The sequence below is a fragment of the Halichoeres trimaculatus genome, unplaced genomic scaffold (genome assembly GCF_033239565.1).
Source record: "Halichoeres trimaculatus isolate MK-OKI-2021-1 unplaced genomic scaffold, fHalTri1.1 fHalTri1_scaffold_10, whole genome shotgun sequence".
Classification (NCBI taxonomy): domain Eukaryota; kingdom Metazoa; phylum Chordata; class Actinopteri; order Labriformes; family Labridae; genus Halichoeres; species Halichoeres trimaculatus.
The window spans coordinates 37,015,169-37,030,855 of NW_027437187.1; the positions used below are offsets into that span (position 1 = coordinate 37,015,169).

Below are 15,687 nucleotides of genomic sequence, written 5' to 3' on the forward strand. Positions count from 1 at the left end.
CACCGTCATGCCCATGGTCCCACCTCGTCCCTCCCCACTCAGCTACCGAAGCGTCATGGAGCCAGAGAAGACTGAAACCAGGAAGCTGTTACTGTAACCCTCCACAGGGGAGGAAAAAAAGGCTGAAGCAAGGAAGAATTATGAGCGATAAAGGTACCAACAGAGACTGAATATTGGAGAACCCATACATGTCTTATTTACAGTGTAGTCACAAAAATCCCTTGTGTATGGTGTAAGTTTCAGGTGTTAGTTAGTCTGTGAATAGCATTAAGCTACTCTGCCCTCTGATATTTCCTCCAATGTTAAGTCTGATGCTCTTGTCTGTTTGTCATAACGATGGATGGAAGGACAGGTTGATGTTATGTGTCCTCCTCAGCTTATGGGGTAACACCAGGCCTAGCACCTGTTAGCATTGACATCAGCTACAGGGTGCTAACAGCTGTTCTCATGTGTGAACAATTACATTTAATTTATTAATGATAAACCTTTGAGATGTGTCATCTCGTTGTCATGGCTCCTTGGTTACACACGCAGTAAGAACACCCCGCTTTAATGTCGACCTGGTGGTTGAGTGGAGGTTTGAGTTCAGAGTATGTGGTCAGATTCAAATCAATCCTGAAATCAAAGGCATAAAAATACCTAAAAACTTCTGTCACATAAGAAATAATTGATGGAACTTCTGCAGTTTGAACCCTGAAGGGTCAGTGAGACAGACACAGCTGCTGGATCCTTCAGATCCTGAACATGTAGGCGACCGGGGAGACAGATCCTAACATGATCTTAACATGAACCATGTGTGTGATGACACGAGGAGGAGGAAAACGACTCCTTCACTTTACGATATGTTTGTCTTCTTCTGTTTCTCGATTTACGCTGATCTGTGTGAGCCCAGAACTGAGTGTGTGTTTATAACTGACAACACAGAGGAGTGAGTGTGTGTGTGTAGCTACAAGTGTGTGTGTGTGTGAGTGAATGAAATGTGATCCATTAAACAGCACCCCCACCCCCTGGGGCCATTATAACCCCCCCTCGATCCTCCAACCATCCCTCTCTGAGTCTGGACACCTGCCAGGTCCCACAGTCATTATCCTAATGAGCTCTGACAGCAGCAAGTCAGTCTGCAGCACACACACACACACACACACACACACACACACACACACACAGAGTGAAGCCGTATCAGTGAGATTAAAGTCTTTATGAACCATTAAAATAAACATTAACCATCCGTCACTTCCTTACCTCCTCAAGGAGTCAAGGAGGAGTTACCTTTCCTCTGTCCTACATCGAGTGAGTTCAAGATGTGAAGACGTTTTTTGATGATTAACCCTTTAAAGGTGCAGTGTGTTGAAGTTTTCAGCATTTGGCAAAACAAAAGATATCCTCAGACTGATCCAAAGAAGACTTTGAGGAAACATCTTTTGTTGACTGTTGTATCTCTGAGAAGAAGGAAACCTTCGCTAAACTTTGATTTGATTTTCAGGAAACCAGACGAGATGAACTCCACCGCCCAGACACCTGCCAGCCCGCAGAGCAGCAGCTCTTCCTGACGAGACACCGCCCGTCTGACAGGAAGCAGGTTAGTAAGAGCTGATGTGTGTGTGTGTGCGTGTGTGTGGGAACAACCCCACCTGTCGCTCAGGGCGAGCAGACAAAGGAGGCCAGATGGAGAGCAAAGGGTGGAGGAAGGAAGGGAAGGCTGACCTGAGCACGGGAATCAAACCAGGATCTTTAGGTATTCCTGACGCCAGGAGCCTATGGTTCATTGTTCATCACTGTACACGGCCATCTGCTGCTGTCTCACTGTCGGTCTCACTGTTGGTGTCACTGTCTTTGTGTCTCTGTTGGTATCTGATATATGGACGATGAAGTGAGACATTTTTTAAAATCCATCTGTTGTCGTATCTGTGGTCGTTCTGCTCATGCTGCAGGCATCCAGTAATCAAACACGCAACTTTTGATTTTCCTTCAACATTTAAAAACCACTTTCAGAATCATCTTTAAAAAAAGTCTCCCTTCTAGATATCTGCCTGATCCTAATCCACTCTTTAAAATGAGATTATCAGATCCAATACAGGTTATCAATAGTATGAAGAGCCCAGTTACATGAGCTCCGCTTGGTGAGGTTACAGTTGGTAGATGAGCTCTGCCAATCTTCCATAAAAAATCCTTCCTTTTTTAAAACATATTAATTTTATCATGTTTAGAAATGTGTTTTTGCACAGTTTTCTGAATTTCAAAATTGTTTAAATTTTGCAATTATTTTTTTTTATTTTTGAACATTTGAATATTTTGCAAATCTTTGAAAGTTAAATTCTTTTTAAAGTTTAGAAAATTTGTGACATTTCAAATTTTATCAAAGTTTTAAAATTATAAAAATATCCATTTTTTTTGCAAAATTTTAAAAGTGTTGTTTTTACATAATTTTACATTTTTCCTAAGGTTTTCACAAACTTTTTTTTTGCAAATTTTTCAATTTTTTTTTGCAAATTTTCAAATGTTTAAATTTGTGAATCTTTTGAAGGTTATTGAAGTACCAAAATATTTTTGAAATTTTTGTTAATTTTACCAAAATTTGATCATATTTTTTATATGATTTTTTTTTTTTTAAATTAAATTTTTGCAATTTTTTTTCAAATAAAGAACTAAGACATTACATGTACAATCTCACTTTAAAAAAATCTTCTTGTTTTGATAATTATTCACAGGATTTTAAGTTAGATAGGATATTATGAACTTGTCTTTATTGTGAAGATAAAGTAGATTTTGTGGCTCCTTTCGTTTAAGGGTTGGTGTCGCCGCGCCGTCAAAGTCCGTCTCTCTATGAACTAAGTGGTCAATGTAGCTCCTTCATGAAAGGTCCAATCTGCTTCAAATTTCTTATAAACAATCAGGGTTCACCTCCCGATTCACCTCCCAATGCACTTATAAACTCAGTTCTCTACTACTGCCATTGCGCCACCCTCAGGAAAGACCTTGTACCACCTTTCACATACGTTATCCAATCCTTACCAAATTTAACACACATGATCGTTGCCCCAAACTGATCTTATCTACACGTGTTTGGGTCAAAGGAATGGTGCCACCTATTGGACATGACTGGTATTTGCCCCCATAAACATTTTCCTCATACGTGGTTATTTGAAACAAAGATCCTGTTGAACATGCCGTGAGAACATCACACCTGACAGGTGCATGGCTTCTAAGTGTCTGACACGACGAGGGCCCTCAGCGCTGCTCGCAGCTTTAATCTTGGTTTGAGGTTTGTCACAGGAAGTCCTGCACATGCCTGACAGACACAGACGTGACACAGTGTGTATTATGCTGAATGTGTGGTTGGTGGGTGGTTGGTGGGTGGCTATGGGAAATATAACCCCGACAGGGTGTGACAGTAGAAACACATCACTGAATCAGACTCAGACAGCGTTAACGCCACTTTGTCTGAAGGAGAAGTCGCCCTCGGCCTGAGAATCCAACGACACAGAGAGGCCCACTTCTTCTTCTTCTTCTTGACTCTTTGTTTTATGACACATCCCTCATTTCCTCCCTCGTCTCTGTCATGTCCTCTTTCATGTCTGACTCGGTGATCCCCTCTTCTTTAGCAAGAAACAGGAAGTGAGGAAATGTAGGTGCATTACAGAGAAATACTCTAAAACATGAGGCTGGACATTCCTGTGGTGACGCACAGGCTGCAGATTAACGCAGGGAAATGAGAAAATGATGTGAAAGTTCATTTATTTCAGTTTGAGAACCAGACAACGAGACCTTTGAAGGCTCAGGTAACCCTTGAAGGTGACTCCACTTTTTTATCTGCTTAGACCAAGGGTCTTCAACCTGTAGCTCTGGAGCCTCATGTGGCCCTTTGACTCCTTGGCAGTGGCTCCTTGTAGCTTTGAAAAATATTTTTGATGATTAAAGACACTGACACTAAATAAAATCCTGTGTTAACATTTAGTTGAACTAAATCTTCATCCCATCTGTCAATAAAGCCTGCCACCGCTCTACTTCACCTCCTACAACATCAACAGCCCACCAACTTTCCATGCACCTGTGGATAACCTCAAGTTTTACAGCCCTGGGAAGATAACTACATCTACAAAAAGACTCATCTGGAAGTAAATACTGATTTTAATTCTGTGTGGATGGATTCATTTAACCGACAACGTACCATCTTAATATAAATGACTGATAAGTGGGAAGACATTTGTAAACAAAAAATTAAAAGTTGAGCGATATATTCAGTTTATATGAAAAAAAATCAGGTATTCTTTGAAAAAAAAAAGTTGTGCAAATTTATAAAATTTAAATTAAAAATCTTTTTTTTTTTTTTTGCAATTTTGCAATTATTTTTTATTTGTTTTTTAACATTTAAATTTTTTGCAGATCTTTAAAGAGTCCAATTTTTGTAAAGTTAAGAAAAATTGTGACATTTAAAAAGTTTTGAAATTTAAAAAATTAAGATTTTTTTTTTTTACAAAATTTCAAAAGTATTATTTTTTTTCACAATTGTACATTTTTCTTGAATTTTTTAACAGACTTTAAATTTTTTTGCAAATTCTGCAAAATCTTCCAATTTTTTGGGGAAAATTTTGCAATGTTTAAATTTGAGAATCTTTTGAATATCTCCAAATTTTTTAAGTGCCATAATAATTTTACAAGTTTTGTTAATTTTACCAGAATTTTATCATAATTTGTTTTACATTTTTTTCAATTTTCTAGAATTTTTTTTTTGTTTTTGCACTTTTTTTACATTCCTTACAATTTTTGCAAAATAATTTCAAATTAATAACTAAGATATCACATGTACAACTTCCCTTTTTTATTTAATTAATCTTCTTGTTTAGATGAATATTCACTGGATTTTAAGTTTTAATTGAATTTTATGAACTAGCCTTTATAGTGTAGATAAAGTAGATTTTGTGTTTCCTAAATGACTTTAATCCAGGTGAGCTGAGGAAAAATGGCTTCTATAAAAGTAAAGGTTGCAGACCGCTTGCTCAGACAGTGGCACCATAAATTTACTCTCTTAAACTTTAAAAGAAATAAAGGCTGGAATATTTCACTCTGTTTTGACTGAATCTATAGAATATATGACTTTACTTTTTTTAATTGAACAACAAAAACAAACTTTTCAAACCATACCCTGATTGACTGAGCGTCACCTGCACACGCCCGCTGATCCTCAGAGGTCGCCCCTCGCCCTCGCCTCCACAGATTTGGCACCGACGCCCCGTTCCCATCCCTTGAATGATTACCCCATGAAAAGAAATAGTATACACACGAAAAGCAGACGTGGTTGTTGTTCCTTTATTTTCCTGAAACAACTGTGCATTCAGGAATAATGCTAAGCTAACGGCGTCACACATGCCCTGCTGCCAGAGCAAGTATGGGAGTGAAGGCTGAATGGAGGAGGAGAATGTGGGAACCCGAGGTTTTCTGCCCTGTCAGGGTCGCCATCTGCTCTTTATCCACGCTGGCACCGAGCCCTGGTCCAGCCTTTGGCACCTTTAGCATGCACTGACACACACACACACACACACACACATGCAGCGTGTGTGAAAAATGGTAACTTTGCAAAGAGAAGCAGATGTGCAAAGCAAAAAGCGATGTAGACAAACAAACAGGGATTAAAAACACACTCTTATAAGAAAAGCTGGTTTAAATGTTTCCATGTGATCTCAGGGAGTGTGTGTGTGTGTGTGTGTGTGTGTGTGTGTGTGAGTGGAAACAGCGTCTTATTGGAAACGAGGCGGTGAATGGAGGAACAAGAGTGAGTGTTTGTTTGTGGATGTGCTCGTGTGTGTTTGCAGGAGAGGGTGCTTGAGTTTGTATGTGTGTGTGAGTTTGCATGAAAAACAAAGAATATGTCCCCGTGTGTGTGTGTGTGTGAGTGTGTGTGTGAGTGAGTGTGTGGGGGTGATTAGCTTTTGTTTTTGGAAAGAGTGGGAGGGTAAGGTGCGTGACAGGCGCATTTTCACTCCTTTTGGGTGACTTGGCCGGGACGTCATGTTAGCGCATGAGTGTGTGTTCATGTGTGTGTGTGTGTGTGTGTGTGTGTGTATGTGTGTGTGTGTGTAGGAGGACAATGTTGGTTCCCAAAACAAAACCTGCAGCTGTTTTTACAGGCCAACACTCAACCCCATTCATCTGTTGTCATCGTTGACCGCCCCCCTTTAGTCCTCTGGCCGCCCCGTGCTCCAACAAATACCGTAAAACCTGGAATATAAGAGCCCCTCTGAAACTGTCTGTACATCAGAATCAAACAGAGAGGAGCGCTGAAATTTGACTTTGAAGACATTGAACCTCAAACGCCTGGAGGAGGTTTTGAACCAGCTTTACACTGTAACTTCAACTAATCAAGTGTTTTTATTAAAAAAAACCTCACTCAGTCTGAGCCAAATTCATCTGAAAGCTCCAGAAAAATCTCTCATTTTCAGAAAATAAAAGACAAAAATGACGTCTGTACGCCAATACCCTACCGTGGAAAGTACACTTAAAACTGGGGATGGGTACCTTTCACATTTGAAATGATACGGTACCGATGCCCAGTACCTAGCAACTGGTACTGGTACTCAACTGTACCAATTTTTGTTACTTTTTTGTGTTTATGTGGTAAAAAAAACAATTTGTTTAATGATAAAATATGTATTTTTTTTTCAATTTAACATATTCATTCTTCAGTATATAACCTTACAATGCTGTGTTTATGTCCAGTAGGAAAATCTCTTACTCTTCTGCTCCTTCACAGTCACAAGGATGCGTTCAGGTACCTAAACATGGTACCAATGATTTTACGTGAATTGGATCCAAGGTTATAATAGTTAACTAAAACAAAACTAAAAAGGAAAACTAAAATTTAAAATACATTGCAGTTAACTCAAACTGATAAAAACTAGAAAAGAAAACAAAAACGATAAGTAAACTAAAACTGTATCTTGTGTTCACAAAACTAACTGAAACTAACTAAAATTAAAGACAAAATTCCCTTAGTTACAGTTTTTGACAGTATTAAAAGCCTTTAGGATTTAAATTAATCAGACACATTTTCCCAACCAATTTTACGACAGTTTTCGGCAGTTGTCAGCGCCGTATGGCACCATCACAGCAATGTACTGGGACGAGCTTGTTTGCTGCACTGACTGGCTGTGCGCTGTGCTGCGACCAAACGTAGAGGAGCAACGAATCAGAGCATCTGTAATATTTTATGTGAGTCTGAGTTTACTGTTACAGAGTCCAAGTTTCTGATTATTAAAGCTCATATTATATTGTTTTATATCGCTTATATTTATATTATTTTTATTTAATTCATGTTAAAATTATTTCATATTATTTATGTTTAGATTTTTATATTAAGTTTATATTATTTTTATTTAATTCATGTTAAAATTATTTCATATAATTTATGTTTAGATTTTTATATTAAGTTTATATTATTTTTATTTATTTCATATTAAAATTATTTCATATAATTTATGTTTAGATTTTTATATTAAGTTTATATTATTTTTATTTATTTCATATTAAAATTATTTCATATAATTTATGTTTAGATTTTTATATTAAGTTTATATTATTTTTATTTATTTCATATTAAAATTATTTCATATAATTTATGTTTAGATTTTTATATTAAGTTTAAATTATTTTTATTTAATTCATGTTAACATTATTTCATATAATTTATGTTTACATTTTTATATTAAGTCTATATAATTTTCTTGTGTTTAGGGCAGCAGCCATCAGTTCAGTATCAGCATTGACTGAGCAGTGAGCTCTATGTTGGACTGGAAAATAAACAGTATTACAAAATATTTACTCTGACCTTTTTGAATCCTGCACCTGGTTAATAAGGTATGAAAAACTAAAACTAAACTAAAACTGAGCCTTGTTGCAAAAAGTAAAGCTAAATAAAAACTAGAATGCCCGCTCCAAAACTAATTAAAACTAAACTTGTATGACAAATCCAAAACTATTTTAACCTTGATTGGTACCTGGTACTTTTGATAGAATTGGGTTGGTACCTATAAAAGATATCTAATTTGAAACCCATCCCTACTTAAAACACTCCTAAAATTAAAAGGAAAGAATATTTCTCTTCTTCCATTGGTTGATTTCTTTTCTACTCATGACAGAGCCTCTCAACTCTGATTTTGGGCGTCTTTCACCTTACATTTTTGACTTTTTTTCTGGACTTCTCTTGTAAATGTAATATTTTTATTAGGTGTAATAAAACTTTGGCTGTATTTAACAACATCAGTGCAGGAAGCTGGTGGAGTGAGAAAAACTAATAGTACCAGAGAGGGCTACACATCTGCACAGAAACTACACATTGCATGAAACAAAGTCTTTGTGTGGGAAATTCAGAGATTTAAGCTAACTATAAGATTTCTTTTTTTTCTTTTCTTGATAAATTCAGCTCATTTTTTACAGCTAGTTTTTTTAAAAATGAACTTTCTCAGGGCTGGTACATGAGTTTTGGAAACTTCTTTTGGCTCCATGAGGAGACAGCTGGCTCCACATCTGGGACTGATCTCATCGTTTGGCTGCAACTTCCTGTTGTTTGATGATGATCAAGAAAATTACTCATCAGTAACTCATAAACATGTGTGTGTGTGTGTGTGTGTGTGTGTGTGTGTGTGTGTGTGTGTGTGTGTGTGTGTGTGTGTGGGTTGTTGGTTTGTCAGCTCCTGCAGCTGGAGGAGGCTCCTTTAAGGATGTTACAAACAGCACATTTAGCATTTGGTTAGCATTTGGTTAGCTCTGTTGCCTCACAGTGAGGGTCTAATCACTTCCTGACTCTACCTCCAGACATATTTTATAATCCCTGAAAAAAATACTCAACAACGTCAGCTGTCAATCATTTTTAAACGTTACACAAAGCCTCGATTTTTATAACTAATGAAAACAAAACTTTTCAGAAAAAGAGGACCTGAACACAAGACAGCCAAATGATATCTTCAAATCACCACAACAATCAGACGTGAGAAACATTTCTACCAGGTGTATTAATTTTTTAAAGTTTGACCACAGCCCATCTGGAATGACTGGGGAGATGGATTTTTAACCTATACTGCAACCAGCCACCAGGGGGAGCAGTTTTTGTGGAGACCTCACTGAGCCGAGCAAGATGACTTCCATCTTTCTTACAGTCTGTGGTTTCAGCACAAAGGCTGACGTAGCTCTGTCTTACACCCTGAAATCAGGTATTTTCTTTCCTCCTCTGATCTCACTCGTTAGCTGTCGCCGAGCAACAACACTGCCGTTAATCTGTCGGTGTAACCGAGCGCTCTGAGCTTTTCCGACCTCGTGACGTTGATGATCAATTAATAATAAAATAAGGCCCATTGTTGTGGAACAGCAGCAGTTGCAGCAATAACGTCTGCTGGAAAAAAAAACCCTGAGAGTCTGTTAGCTTAGCGTTAGCAACTCTGTCCAACAGCCACACTTGAGTAAATTCATGTTCTTTAATACGACCGAAACATTCAGCGTGGTTCGTTTACACAGAGTTAATTTCATCGGTGTATCAGCTGATGTCGCTGTCCCTGGGCGGTTTTCTGTTTTTCCTCATAAACAGTCGCCCGTTACCATGACAACACGTCTGAGCACGTGCAGTGCAGTGTCAGAGGATCCTGACTAAAAGGCTTACAACTAAAATAAGACCAAAAGGTTTCAGATGACTCAGATATGAGTGTGTGTGTGTGTGTGTGTGTGTGTGTGTGTGTGTGTGTGTGTGTGTGTGTGTGTGTGTGTGTGTGTGTGTGTGTGTGTGGTGGAAATCACGAGACAACAGTGAAGCAGTTTTTCACATGAGCTGAAAAAAAAAAACAAAACAGAACAAGTCCTGGTCTCATCAGATTCACCTCCTCACACACACACACACACACACACACACACACACACACACACACACTGAGTAACCACATGACTTTACATCTGTGTGTGTGTGAGTGTGTGTGTGTGTGTGTGGCTGCTAAGCTCCGAACAGCGCTGTCATTAACCCTTGTCGCTCCTGAGAGACCACCCAGATGTTGGGCTCTGAGTGTGTGTGTGTGTGAGTGTGAGTGTGTGTGGCCTGCAGACTTGCATTGTGTTTAGTGTTATCTATGCACTCCAGCCTGTCCATTTATACTGCTGAGACAACAAACCCACACACACACACTCACACACACTCAGGCAGAGGAGGGGAAGAGAGGAGGGAATCCATCAGTGAGGAGACGGAGACGCACGGCGGGCGAAGGGAAAGCGTTCCTGGAGCCGCTGCCTCTACCCGCTGATTTCACCTCATCAGGTCAGGGCTGTTTCCTAAAGTGACATGTCCTGGTGTCATTTCCTCCTAATGACCCTCCAGAGGGCCACTCCAGGGGCCCCCGTCCCCTCAAAGACCCATCACTTCCTGCTCTGAGAGCGGCCATGGTCAAAGTCTCATATCTGGTTCAAAGACGGACGAGGACAGAGCGCTACACGCAGAGTCAAACACCAGCTCTCAACTCACACACACTTCTCACACACCTGTGCAAACTCTCCCTTTGACTTCCTCTCCCCACGCACACACACACTCACACACACACACACACTTCCTGTGGGCTGTCACACACTGCCCGGTCTGTTCTCCAGGGCGTTGGCTGCTGGGCACTTTGGTCCATGTGTGCCCGGGTGTAACGCTTCAGAGCTCAGGGACTGGCACGCAGACAACACAAACACACACACACACTGAAACGCACACACACACACACACACTGAAACACATGCAGACTCTGAGCTATCGAGCAGGACGTGCAGGAAGTGTCAGGCTCAGGTGGTTGGTCTGTATTTCTGGAATAAATGGATTTCATTTATCGGTCGTCGTCTCTTTGCTGACTTTAACCGTTCACATGAAGTGAATTGGAAACTTTAAGAACTCCACTCTGTGACTAATGACTGTCAATTAATGAGGAAATTTTATTGGTAAAATCTGTTAAAATACAGCACTGTAAAAAAATTGTACTGTAAATTAAGAGTCAAAAGGAGCGCCAAGTGTTTTAGGTTGCGCTCCATGAACTTCACCCTCGTACAAACGGCCCAGGTTTGAACCCAGCCTGTGGCTTCTTCTTCCTGCCTGTCACTCCTCACTCTCATTCTGTTTCCTGCTCGAGCCACTGTCCTCTCCTCTCTGGTTAGAGGTATAAAAGCTCCAAGAATAACTTCAATAGATAAATAACAGTAAAAACTGAAAACACTGCTGCCATGGTTTTACTGTTATTTTACTGTGATTCACTGGTTATCTGTGCTCCACATGGCATGGGCTGGCTGTTTATGATTCACATGACATACACTGGCTGTCTATGCTTCATCAGCTATTTGTGCTCCACATGGCATGCACTGACTGTTTGTGCTCCACATGGCATGTATCAACTGTCTGTGATTCACTGGTTGTCAGTGCTCCACATGGCATGGACTGACTGTTTATGCTCCACATGGCATGGACTAGCTGTTTGTGCTCAACATAACCATACAAGCTGTCTGTGCTCCACATGGCATGGACTAGCTCTTTGTGCTTCACATGGCATGCACTGGCTTTCTGTGCTCCTCATGACATGGACTGGCTGTTTATGCTCCGCATGGCATGGACTAGCTGTTAATGCTTCGCATGACCATACTAGGTGTCGATGCTCCTCATGGCATGGAGTGACTGTTAATGCTCCACATGATATGGATTGGCTGTTTATTCTCCACATGGCATTGACTAGTTGTTTGTGCTCCACATGGCATGAACTGACTATTTGTGCTCCACATGGCATGGACTAGCTGTTTGTGCTCCACATGACCATACTAGCTGTCTGTGCTCCTCATGGCATGGACTGACTGTTTATGCTCCACATGGCATGGACTAGCTGTTTGTGCTCCACATGACATGAACTGGCTGTCTGTGCTCCACATGGCATGGACTAGCTGTTTGTGCTTCACTGTCCTTCTGTGCTGCACATGGCACAGGCCCTGCACCTGATGATTTTAACAGTGTGTCTGCCAATTTCAAAATGGAGGAAATATGAAGAGGGGTTTTTTCTTTAGTTAACATTTGGAGCACAGACCGTCTGTGCCCTCACTGTAGTGTCTAAATGTTCAGCAGGGTCTCTACCCACTGTGTTCCCTCCTCACTCACGGTTTCAAAACACCATCAAAACAAAGATAACTTTGGTTTTTTGCCCTCAGTCAGCTTCAGTGTCTGCTGCTGTGAGACACTTTTTGCCTGAAACGTGGTTGTATGAAGTTGTGGTGCCCTCTGTTTATAGACACTAACTGTAAAAACAGGACGATCCAAACCCCCGTTATTGAACCAGGCCGTGTTGGGTCCACACAGCTGGGCAGCATGGAGGGAAAAGAAGGAGCAGGAGATCCTTGACACACACTTGATTACACACACACACACACACACACACACACACACACACACACACACACAGCACCTCCACTGTTTGCACATCCCTCAGCAAACGTCCAAAGCCGTGAAAACCTGAAGTGAAGCCTTGTGTTAGCGACGACATCTCACTCAGCATCGAGGCGACATCAGTCCACAGCACACAGGTGACGCGACACACCATCTGCAAACACAATACTGACGAGGGGAGAGGTGAACACACACACACACACACACACACACACACACACACACACACACACACACACACACACACACACACACACAACAGACTCAGAAAGGATTAACAGTTTGATTATCACTTTTTATCACAGAACAGTCAACATCTTCTAGTCTGATCGTCTCTAAGGTTAAAATAAAAGAGACATTTATTTCTCAAACTCTGTCGGTCACTTTAAATACAAAAGTCATTTTCGATAATTAGACAAAGCTCATGAAATAAAGTATGAATAGTGTCATGCTTCAAGTCAAGCGTTTTGGACATTTCTGGCTTGTTTCGTCATGATCGCCTTTTATGTACTGTTGCTTTAAATGATGTTTGTTTGTGTTGGTTACCATGGAAATATAAGGTCAGACTGGGGTTGAGCCTAACTTACTTCCTGGCTGGACCAAACACTGGGATAATGTTTTATATTTCACGTCCTTCTCCTCTGAGTCTGAAACGACGCAAACAGTCTGTCTGTCCACGTCTGTGATTCCGTCACACTGCCCTCTACTGGGATGGTGATTTAGTGCGTTTTTTTTTTTTTTTTTCGTAAGTTTCTGGTCTGATCTAATAATGGTCAGAGGACTTTAGACCTTGGTGGAAACACTGACCACACTGGGCAACACGAACCATTGAGTTCCTGGAGAGTCAGACCAGGAACTAAAGGAAACAGCTCTAGAAACCTCAGAGACTTAAAGTTGACAACGAATTCAAATTTACACAGATTATACATTAAAAATGTTCCAAAGTAATTTTTTTAATTTTTCAGGGTTTTTTTTTCATCCCTTTATAATTTCTATGAGTGACCCATTTTGCTCCTTTCTTCAAATGAGTGATACATAACTTTTTTCACTGACTTTTAGTAACCAGGTTATTAAAGACTTTAATTATTTATAACTTTCAGATGAGGTAAATGAAATATGTAAATTTTCATCTCTCTGTGACGGTGACTGGTCTCATAGTTCAAACTGTAAAGACAGTTTAAACCTCCAGTGTTTAAAGTCTGACCTCAACCCAAACACACCGAGGTTTATTCAGGCCTCCACATCCATCTCTCCATATTTACCAGCCCGCCAGCCTTTTACTTCCTGCTGACCAACACAATCTCGGTCTGTGACCCGACCTCCGACCTCTGAACCCTGTATCACCTGCCATAAACGCCCAACGTTTGAACACGGCATTCTTCGTCAGGCTGAGGCAACAATCTGTATCAGGAGGCAACAGCAGGCCTGAGGGAGGGCTGGGGACGGCCCCCTCTCTGCTTTATGACGCTCATTCAGGAACGTGTGTGTGTGTGGGTGAGAGTGTGTGTGTGTGTGTGTGTGTGTAAGAATGTGTGTGTGGAAATGTTAGGGCTGATTTAAAGCTGGAGGCACTGTGCTGGAATCCAGCTGGCTCCACAGCTCGGTAACCATCAACCAGAAATGAGACGGAGCGAGACAAACTGATGGTTTCATAAAGTTATACGCTGATGATACTCTAATATATTTACTCCAAACTTATCGATAGTTAAAATACACTAGGCCCTATGATCTGAAACAAATGTTTTTTAAATTTCATACATAAAAAAAAGAATTTAAAAAACTGCAGATAAATAAAATAAAAAAATAAAATCAAAAAGGAACAAAAATTCAAGAATTTGCAAAAATTAAAAAAGAATTTTCATAATTTCAAAATTCTGCCAAAAATCTAAGCGACTGTAATAATTTAAGAATCTTGCCAATTTTTTTCAAATTTTTGTGAAACATTTTTTCTTTGTAAACAAAACAAAAAAAAAAGCCAAAGGCTTTTTTAATCGTCAAAATTTCCTGAAATTTTGGGAATTTCTAAAATTCTAAAAAAAAATTCTAAAATGCAAAATAGATAAAGTTTTTTAAATTGCAAACATGAAAAAAGAATTTAAAAAGAATTACAAAAATTGTAAACAAATTTAAAAACAAAAAATATAATATTGCATAAAAATATCAAAAAGGAAATAAATTTCATAAATTTGCAAAAATTTCAAAAGAAGTTTACAAAAAGTTCAAATTTTTCCAGAAATCTAAGAGACTTTTATGATTGAAGGAACTTGCCAAAATTTTTCAATTTTTTTTTATTTAAAAATTTTAACACTTGAAAAAAAAAATCTTTATAATCGCCAGAATTGCCTAAAATTATGGGAATTTCAATAATTAAAAAAAAAAATTCTTGAAATTTCAAACATGAAAAAAAGAAATAAAAAAAAATTGAAAAAATTACAAACAATTTTTGAAAAATTTTTTTGCAAAAAATATGAAAAAGGAACAAATTTCAAGCAATTGCAAAAATTTCCAAAAAAAAAAAATTGAAAGTTCCAAATTATGCCAAAAACTTTTAGGATTTTAGAAGCTTTTAACAAAAAAAATTATAATAAAAATCTGTCATTTTAATCTCCAACATTGCCTGAAATTGTTGAATTTTAAAAAATTGCTAAAATTTCATAAATTTTGAAATTTAAGATGTTAGAAGATGTAGCGACAGAAAGAAATTCTGTCTGAGCTTTGGATCCAAAAGTGGAGATGTTTCTGACCTGTAAATGTTTGTTTCTGGAGCTTTTTCTGTGACAGTTTAGTCGAAAGGAGAGGAAGTCAAACTGTCGCTCTGTTATCTGAAAACAAAGAGGAGAAGTTTAATAATTAGAGCTGAAAGGTTAAATCCACACACACACTCTCACACGCTGTGATAGGAAGGAAGAGTGACTGTAAACGTGTCACACACTCAGCAGGGGGACACATGTTGGGGGTGAGGAGGGGGTCGACGCTCTACAGGAAACCAGTGAAAGCAACACAGGGATGACAGGGCTTTTATTCTGGAGGGAAAGTTAAATTTGACACAGGGACGGATACAGGGGGCAGGAAGAGCTTCAGGATACAAAAGACTGAAACAGAGAGTGGGTCAATTATTTAAAAAAAAAAAGGTTTTTTTTTTTATTTCATTTTTTAAATTTTTACAATACTTTTCAAATTTAAGAATAAAAAAAAAATCAAAACTTTTGCAAATTTATTATTATTTTTTTTAAACCTACGACATCACATGTACAATTTTATAA

At 38.9% G+C, this 15,687-nt stretch overlaps 1 protein-coding gene across 1 annotated transcript in view; it reads left to right on the forward strand.

Moving 5' to 3' along the window:
* Positions 1 to 15,687, forward strand: part of LOC141796649 (uncharacterized) — a 128,600-nt gene that overhangs the window by 70,297 nt on the left and 42,616 nt on the right. Inside the window, exon 3 of the mRNA XM_074677878.1 lies at positions 1,484 to 1,579. Within this exon, the coding sequence (XP_074533979.1) occupies positions 1,484 to 1,579 (96 nt within the window). The remainder of the gene's footprint in view (positions 1 to 1,483; positions 1,580 to 15,687) is intronic.